This window comes from Bison bison, unplaced genomic scaffold, assembly GCF_000754665.1.
Source record: "Bison bison bison isolate TAMUID 2011002044 unplaced genomic scaffold, Bison_UMD1.0 scf7180017864250, whole genome shotgun sequence".
NCBI lineage: Eukaryota > Metazoa > Chordata > Mammalia > Artiodactyla > Bovidae > Bison > Bison bison.
Window position 1 is genome coordinate 378,441 of NW_011494822.1, and position 9,571 is coordinate 388,011.

The 9,571-nt window shown below is 42.6% G+C and overlaps 1 protein-coding gene across 1 annotated transcript in view; it reads right to left on the bottom strand.

Moving 5' to 3' along the window:
- The window catches only part of MARCH6 (membrane-associated ring finger (C3HC4) 6, E3 ubiquitin protein ligase), a 62,615-nt gene that overhangs the window by 6,222 nt on the left and 46,822 nt on the right, over positions 1-9,571 (bottom strand). The window contains exons 22-25 of the mRNA XM_010847538.1: positions 8,347-8,481; positions 3,139-3,228; positions 1,168-1,300; positions 104-239 (exon numbers count right to left, since the gene is read on the bottom strand). Of these exons, the coding sequence (XP_010845840.1) occupies positions 104-239; positions 1,168-1,300; positions 3,139-3,228; positions 8,347-8,481 (494 nt within the window). The remainder of the gene's footprint in view (positions 1-103; positions 240-1,167; positions 1,301-3,138; positions 3,229-8,346; positions 8,482-9,571) is intronic.

Below are 9,571 nucleotides of genomic sequence, written 5' to 3' on the forward strand. Positions count from 1 at the left end.
AATCTGAGCACTTTTCCCTCATGTGATTTATCACATCAGACACAATAGTTAAGGTACATGACATTTTAACAAGGGCAGATAAACCAATGAAGTCTGGACTTACTTGTCATTTTTAATATGTTCATAAAGGCGCTTAAACTGGCGGACCTGGAAGGACAAGATTCCCATCAACACCACAACCATCAGCAAAAATGGATAAATCCGCCGATGGACCAAATTTTGCATTTCCGCAGTAACACCTGTAAAACAACAAGAAAGGAGAATTCTTAAGTATATATACAGTGTATACAGAAAGACAGTGAAATGAAAATACATCCCTTCCCTAAGAAGAGGGAAGGGGAGCTTAACTGAAACTCATCCTGTACGACCCAGAGTGAAGCCAGGAGTGCCTGGGGCCAGCCGTAGCCAGAGGAGGAGCCCCGTGAACTACCCCAGGAGCTAGACTGTGCTCTGAAGGCCACAGAGCAACCAAAGAAAGCATGTTCACCAGGAAGTCTTGAACAGTAAGACTTGTTATTCTGAAAGGTCATCGTGGCTGCAGTGTGGAGAATGAGTTAGTGGTAGCGGGTTCTGAGCAGAGAAACCCAGAGACAAGACAGCTGAGGTTGCGGTGAGAGCCAATCTCTGTCTCAACAGGAGGCAGGCAAGGGCTAACAGATGAGAGAACGGGTTCCTGGGGTCAGATCAGCAGCACTCAGAAGCCAGCTGAGTCAGAAGAGCGGAGCCTCAGGTGACATGTAAGACCTTCAAGGTCTCTGATTCATGCTATTTGTTGGATGATCATGGAGGTAACTGAGACAGAGAACTCAGTAGAAGAAAAATACCTGGAGGGGTAAACTGTCTATATTACTGAACATGTGCTTTAAGGTCATGTGAGGCTTGTTCAGCTGTCTACATGTTTAAGTGTCACAAATGAGCATCTCCTCTTTGGTTTTTCTTTTATGCTAAAGAAGATTTTTTTACGTGTCAACACTTTCTTACCTGCCTAGAGAAAAAAACTGTGACAGAGAGTTTTATTATCCTTATCTTGCCCTGACTAGTGAAATCTAAAAAAAAAAGTCTTTGAAAATCATTGTTTTAGCTGGATTTATATTTACAATAAAGCGTTTGGAGCCAGGTAACCTCATATTGGAAGGGACAAGAATGTACTGATGTGGATAAACCCACCGAGTAAAGGAACGATGCCGGATGCGATGACGTAAGGTACACACAGGGAAAGCAAGAGCACAGAGATCACTGGTGCTGCCAGTTTCCGAACGATGTACTGAAGGTCAATGTTCCGGATGCCATTTGCGTAAACCTGAAACACAGGGGGAGGGTGAGAGCCAATATACAAGACAAATTCCTCCAGGCTAAAGGGCGATCTCTACCGCAGTCAAGCCACGGGGCGGGATCTACTAACTCAAACAGATTCAACGTGGCTGTTTTTTTTCAGAAGTCAAGGCAAATTCTGGAACACAACATAGGTGTGGTGTCCACAAATTTTTAAAAGACATGCATTTACTTCCTAAAACTTTGCAGTTAACTCTGCTAAGAGATGAAGTAGTAAGATCTAATCGAGAATAACAGCTATACTAGCTTTGTGCTATACACCACCAGGTGGCATCCGTAACATTAGTTGAGGACCACATAACTTGAACTAACTTTATATATAAATTGTGTGAGAGTAAGCTGTGTTACTACTCAAGATTACATTCATTTTATCTGAATATAAGAAAACATTACAAACAGGAAGCATGTTTCTAAAAATCTAGTTATAAATCATATTTGAACAAATCAAAAGGTAATTTATATAACAATTCAGTATGAAAGAATGCTACAGTGAAATTTTTTTTTAATTCAAGAATTTCTAAACTATTTCCATCATTTTATCCAGAAAGTTCTACTGAGTAGTACTGCAGAGGAAAGAAAGGATGGCAGTGGGGAGATCTTGGGAATAATGGAAAACAAACATGGTGTGCAGAAGGGAACCAAACTGAAGAGCACTGTGTTCCCCAATGCTTCAGCCTCTCCTGGCGCTCGATCACACAGTGCGGTGCAGCTCACTCCAGGCCCTGGATCCCTTGGACACGCGCCAGAGCATCAGAGTGTGAATGACACACAAGCTCCTCTGACGCCCTCAAAGTTCTTTTAACCCAAATGCATTTAAATTAATGCAGCAAAGCAGCTCATTGTTTCTCAATCATTTTAAAGACTTAGACACATGTATGAGAAAGAATGCATCAGAGAGAAAAATGTCATAAAGATCAACAATGTTTATTCTCCAAGAGGGTCAGGGTCTCACCTAGAACCTCTGAAGTGAACTGGTCTGTACCCCTACAGTGAATGGATATGCTGCCATGTACCCCACAATCCATCTCACTTCAGAATCAGCCCTCTCTTGAGAGACACATGCAAACACATATAATAGCTCTTCCCGCTCCCACACATCTCCAGGTACAGAAATTTTTGGACTAGTTTTTTGTGCACACTGGACTGAGAACTATTTCCTATACATCAAAAGGAGGTGTACCTTTAGTGCTATGCAACTGTAACACCTGATTAATTTGGTGCTGCCCTAAGGACAAGTAGGTTGTTTGTAAGTCCATCCTCTAGGAAACCAAACTTAAAAGAAGTACCAAAATTTACTACATTGGTTATTTTGGAAGAAATCTCCCTAAAATGAATTATCCTACTTCCTAGCCTTATTATCAAAGTACAGAAGCACAACCTATCTCTTTCAAGGTTATCACAATGACCAAATTATCTGACAGTTCCATAATATAAAACTGTCTTAGGTGCTACGTAGCTAGAATAGCTCTATTTTAAAAATCTATTCTTTTCCTGCCTTTTTCTTTATTGCCTTACACAATGACCTCTTTTCTCTACTACAGATTTACAAACCTGAATCCCTGCTCTAAAAAACAAAGAAAAGCACACGTGCTAAATTCTGCCTTTACTTTTGCTCAGGCTTCTAGGTACTTTAAGCTACCAGTTAACTTCAGGTAAGGGAAGTTTTAAGAGTAGTTGATGGTAAGAGTAAAAAGTGCCTTTCTCCTAAAAAAAAAAAAAATTATATCCTCATTAAGGAAAATGTAGAAAACTTGAAGAGAAGTGGGAACATGGAAAATAAAGGTCCCATGAGTCAAACTTGCTTACCTGCTCAATCACAGTTTTCAGCCACCACTGAGGACCCATCAATGTTATAGCTGCAATGATTTTGGCATGCAGGACTCCAAGTGCCCAGTCCTGGAAATAAAAATCACTTAACAGGTTTTGTTTCTAGCAATAAACCCAACACAAAGGCTATACAATTTTCTTACATTATTTACTTCAAAACACAAGTTCTGTTGGATCAGTAACAATTTTATATAAGAGTAATAAATACACTGGAAAAAAATTCAGGAAAGTTCAACACTTCTACCAAAACTCATTCTTATTATCTACGCCCCCCCAAAAAAAATCTGCATTATTTTCCCAAGAGAACTAAGAAACATATTGACTTTAGTGGAGATCTCAACAAGCAAATAAATAAACCAGTGCCCTGCTTTTATTTCATCACACCATTCTTAGGCTGTTCTATTGGTTTGGACAGGGAAGCCCTGTCTGACCTAAAGAAGCCATCCCGAGGGCCCAAAGCATTTTGAGCTGGTGCACTGGCACTTCTGCTGAACTGTTACTAGGACCCCCACTGCCACACGGAGTTCCCCACGGGGGCCTCCTGCCCAACCCCACTCTCTACCAGGCAGCCAAAGCGACAGCCACTCCCACCACCCAAGGGATCTCTTAAAAGTGCAAATCAGATCATCTGAAGAGCCTTCCCTGCTTACAACCCTAAACATGGCACACAAACTCCTTCATAATCTGTTCTCTGTTTATCTTAAAATATCTGTGTATTTTTTTAAAGTATCACATAATATTTAAATCTACTCTTACATAAAACTGAAACCTTTCCAGGGACGGCTGGAGTCCTCTGTGACCACCCCGCAGCAGTAACCACAGCTAACATCTGCTAAGTATCTTCTACATTGGTTTCCCTAGGCACCAACCATTTTCTATACGTGTAATGTCCCACAGGAAATACGTAGTACCTGTTTTACATGGATTTTGCTCATACTGTTCTGTTCTGATTTTCCAGTTTGGTTGGCTGGTTTTCCAAAACATCTTCAAAATGGGGTGGGAGGCTGAGGCATGCACTGAATTCTTGCATAACCTCGAACACCACTCTATCGTGACAGATGAATGACTGAATGACATTTTGTCTGGGTACAGGAAGCATAGTTTTTGTCCCTTTTATCTTAGTGGTCTCTAAACACCTTTCTACCTTCTATGGTTTCAGTGGTACAAAGTCCATTGCCAGTACGGTTCTTTTTGGAGCTTGTGATTTAATTCAGAAATTTTACCAAGATGTACCCAAATATATGTTTTCCTCATCAATTTCCATTTCACCAAACTTGATAAGCTCCTTCAACCTACAGATTAGTTCTTTTCTTCCATTCATTTAAGAACGTCTATTTCTGTTTCAATGTGGCCTTTCGCACTGTAGAACCCTTTTTATGAGTGTCATTGAGTCTCCTGGCTGTATCCTCCACCTCTTCTCCCCTCAATCATCTGCTCTTCAGTTGTGCACTGGGCATTGGTCTTCCAGATCTCCAGTCTGAGCCTTAATGGTGACTGGTCACATTTTAAATTCATTTATTGAATTTGTTTCAAATCCATGCTATAAAACACCACGACAATTTCACTGTGTTTTATGGGTGCTGCTGTGTGTGCATTCACACATATCCTAATCGCCTGTGTTTTTATCTTCTGTTTGGATGCTCACAGCTCTGCAAGCAATTCCCTGTCACTGGACCTTTTCTTTCTATGGCTGCTGGGCCCCTCCTTACATACAACAGTTGTTACTTTTCTCTGCAGGCTCAATGTGGCTCAGAGGCTCAGACTGAGAATAGCCTACAAGGCTGCAAAAGGATCTTTTAGCTCATTAGACCTCTAAGGTAGCAAGCCAACAGCCTGCCAATGAGAACATGGAGAAAGCCTCTCTGCTTTTTCTCTATCCTTCCAGGCTCCAGGCAGAGAAGCTTCAACCCACCAGCTCAGCTCTCTCGTGGCCTTTGGGAGTCTAGAAGGCACCCAAGTGAAGTTAATGTTCACCTGGGGAGGAACACAGAACACTGAGGTTCCAGCTCTTTCAAATCCTCTGCTTTGCAGTTCTTTCCCACAAAACAAAACACACCACACTACCTACTGTGCTAGAATTCCAGAAGAGCCCAAACTCCCACAGAACAGCTTAGAGTCAGGGATGAACAAAACACAAGTTGTTCCTTCAAACTTGGGGTTTTATCCAGAATATTAAGGATATCATGCTGTTGGCAACTTATATCTATCCTATACTCGAAAATGTATCTGAGAGCAAGCTGTATTAAAACACACAGCAAAACAAAAGCAAAAAATGAAACACACAGTGTGACTTCTTTTTAACTGCTGCGCTGAATTCAAAAGCAAAGATGTATCAGATTTAGTCATTTTCTACTGATGGACATCTGGCTTGCTTCTAAGTTTTCTGACATCATAAAAACCACATGACAGCAGGACAACCCTGTTCACGTCTCCTGCACACACGTAAATATTTCTTTGCAGGGTTTCTGAAAAGTGAAACTGATGGGTCACAACATACAAGCATTCTTGAAACAGTAATTTCAACTACTCTGCCAAGGTCAGGATGTCGGACACCGTCAAGACCACCAAGAACACATGTACAGGCGAACAAGCTGCATCACTACTCAACGTGGTGAGGCAGAACAGACAGTGGGGAGGACTCAGAGCCCTGAGTACGAGTGTTAGCAAAGGCTTATGATAGTTCTCTGGCCTGTGTGAAGTGATCTGAGGAGAATGTAAGGAAGCAGGGCTTTGCTCTATTCCAGATGCTATTTAGAAAAGTAGCCCACCACGCTCCTCTGTCCATGGGGTTCTACAAGCAAGAATACTGGAGTGGGTTGCTGTGCCCTCCTCCAGGGGATCTTCCCAACCCAGGGATCAAACCCAGATCTCCTGCATTGCAGACAGATGATTTACTGTCTGAGCCACCAGGGAAGCCCATTAGAAAAGTCCTGGTAATCTATAATTTGATATTTTAGTAAATCTTACCCAGAAGACAGGACAGACTGAGGCTAATAAAACTGCCGCTGGAAACAAAGGAGCAGCCAGGCATGGGCACATTTGATCATTTGTGTGGTGTGGACAATGCTCACGCTTTGCCTGCATTCAGACGTGATTATTTTGTTTTACGGCCTTAATTACGGCCTTAATTTTGTTGTGATCCATCACGGTCACAGAGTGGCAGTATAATGCTGATGTTCCGTCAACTGTTCATATCCAACAGGAGGCACAGCTCCTGGACTCAGGCTGTTCTGATGTTTTTAGTGCAGCATACCACACAACCTCAGGAGGCACAGAGCATCTGTTGGCCACATCTGCAATGATCACATGGATCAAGGTAGTGTCTGCTGACCCCTCCTCTACGAAGCTGTTTCCCTTTCGGGTATCAAGTAATCTGAAAGGTGACACTTTGTCACCATGCAAACGACCACTTCTGCATTGTAGTGGCCTTAAAACATGACTGCAAATTCTTCTCCCATGGAGTGGTAGGGGTCTATGTCCACTTCCCATAGGTCTGAGCCAACCTGTGACTTGCTCGTACCCAGTAGGAGGCAGTGAAAAGCGATGTGCAGGACTTGTGAGAGGAGGCCATGAAAGCTGATGTAGCCTCTGCCTTGTTGGCTGGGACACTCATTTCCCTGAAGTGCAATGGAATAAGCCCCAGTACCTCGAGCCACCAAGCTATAAAAAAGCTCAAATACATCTAGCGGCTCCAGCCAAGAGCCCAAATGAGGGGCAACGACCAGCGCCAGCCCGCACATGAGTGATGACATCTTCAAATGATGTCAGCTAAAGCTGTCAAATCACACTCAGCCCTGAGTCTCCCACATGAGACCCCAGAGAACGTGAATCAGATATGAGCAGATTACACCCTGGCTTAACTTCTGACCCACAGACTCTGTGGACAAAGTAAATGATTGTTTTAAGCCAGTAAGCCGGGGCTGTCAGGTAACTTGTTACTGCACCACAGTAACCAAAGACCGACCCATCAACTTTCACTTGATGGGTTCAGTATCCACTGACAATTAGAGGAATCAATTATTTTAATTATTGCAAAATAATGATTTTCTTAATTCCCTTAATTCCTCTATTTTTCATAGCTGCTATTATTCTGTGAAAAACAGCTTTCCTTCAATCCCTGATGCTATTACACTACACTGCAATTCAGCTCCTACAGGAAGGCATCACATACACGTAACAATTTCCCTTTTTTGCTCACTTTCACTCAGGTTGTAACCTACGAGCACACCAGATGAGAGTGTCCCCTATGTGTGCAGTCTCACTTCAAGGCCTGCCCACTCGTTCCTTCCTGGAATATACTTCTTTTCTCACCCACTCCTCTACACTCTACTATGTTGTCCTGGACGTCGTCTCTACAGAAAACTGTATGTGAAACCCCCCCAGATGGGTGAGGACCTCGCCCCCTAATGCTGTGCTCCTCACGCGTGCCCCACCACAGCACTGTCTACCTGTCTCTCCCACCAGCCTGCAAGGTCCCAGGAGTCCTCGCGTTAGCCTCACTCCCGTCTGAGGCACACTGCACAGGGTCTGGGCACACACTAAAGCACTCGAGTAAGTATCTGCTGTTGAAGTTTACGGAGGTTCTTCATCAGGAAAGTAGACAAAATTTTCATCTCTGGAAAGTTTATTTTTAAAACAAAGCTGAAAAGGCTTTGAATGACTGAAGTCAAGATCTACTCTTTCCCTAATCTCTCTTAAAAATTTGAGGTCTATGATGTTAACTTCAGGCTCTAAGTACGACAGAAAAGTTAAATCTCTTCTTCCAAGTGTATTTTGAGGCCTTTGCTATGACCTGCACAGTTACCCTCAGAATGTTCTTTTTAATAAGCCTGTGACTCTTGTGGGGGAAAATGTGTAATTATTCAAAAATGTAGGTTATCGCTTCAAGGCTCAAAACTAAAAGGAGCAACTCATCAACCTAACTAAAAGTGAAAAGACCAACACGTTAGCTTGCATTTTTAGTGAAGCCTACAGTGACATTTTAACCGATAAAGTAAGGTATTTACTTTATATGACCTGCGTATTTCAAAAGGTACAATGCATCATCTGATCAATTTTACAAGAGCTCCTACAATAGAAAAAATTAAGGAGTCTTTCTAAACAAGCTGCTTAAAATCACTTTAAACAACTGAGAATTTTTCTGATTCCAAATACAAAAGGAAAAATGAGCAAAAGACATACACTTACCTGCCATGGGTAAAAAAGAGGAGTCTGATCCAAAGGAACCCTCAGGGGAGCAACAATAACCAGCTCAAACAGAAGCCCCAGAAGAAGCGGGACCACCCCAGCCAGCAGCACTGCCACGATCACAGTCTTCATTATCTAGTGGGAGATCAAAGGCTATTGAGTTAGAGAGTCTCCCTAACTTCTAGCCAAACACCTTATCTCACGTGAAGTTTATTTTTCTTTGACCTGACGCCTAACAGAACAAATACATACCTTAAACAACTCACCTTTTGCTACATGTTTAAATGAAATTTGAATGTATAACTACAAAAATTCAAGCTACTTAACAAAAGCATGAAATTACTACTAAACATATTACTATATTGCTACAAAATTCAGTTCAGTTTAGTCGCTCAGTCGTGTCCGACTCTTTGCGACCCCATGAATCGCAGCACGCCAGGCCTCCCTGTCCATCACCAACTCCTGGAGTTCACTCAGACTCAAGTCCATTGAGTCAGTGATACAATCCAGCCATCTCATCCTCTGTCGTCCCCTTCTCCTCCTGCCCCCAATCCCTCCCAGCATCAGTCTTTTCCAATGAGTCAACTCTTCGCATGAGGTGGCCAAAGTACTGGAGTTCCAGCTTTAGCATCATTCCTTCCAAAGAAATCCCAGGGCTGATCTCCTTCAGAATGGACTGGTTGGACCTCCTTGCAGTCCAAGGGACTCTCAAGAGTCTTCTCCAACTCCACAGTTCAAAAGCATCAATTCTTTGGCGCTCAGCCTTCTTCACAGTCCAACTCTCACATCCATACATGACCACAGGAAAAACCATAGCCTTGACTAGACAGACCTTTGTTGGCAAAGTCATGTCTCTGCTTTTGAATATGCTATCTAGGTTGGTCATAACTTTCCTTCCAAGGAGTAAGCGTCTTTTAATTTCATGGCTGCAGTCGCCGTCTGCAGTGATTTTGGAGCCCAAAGAAATAAAGTCTGACACTATTTCCACTGTTTCCCCATCTATTTCCCATGAAGCGATGGGACCAGATGCCATGATCTTCGTTTTCTGAATGTTGAGCTTTAAGCCAACTTTTTCACTCTCCACTTTCACTTTCATCAAGAGGCTCTTTAGTTCCTCTTCACTTTCTGCCATAAGGGTGGTGTCATCTGCATATCTGAGGTTACTGATATTTCTCCCAGCAATCTTGATTCCAGCTTGTGGTTCTTCCAGCCCAGCGTTTCTCAT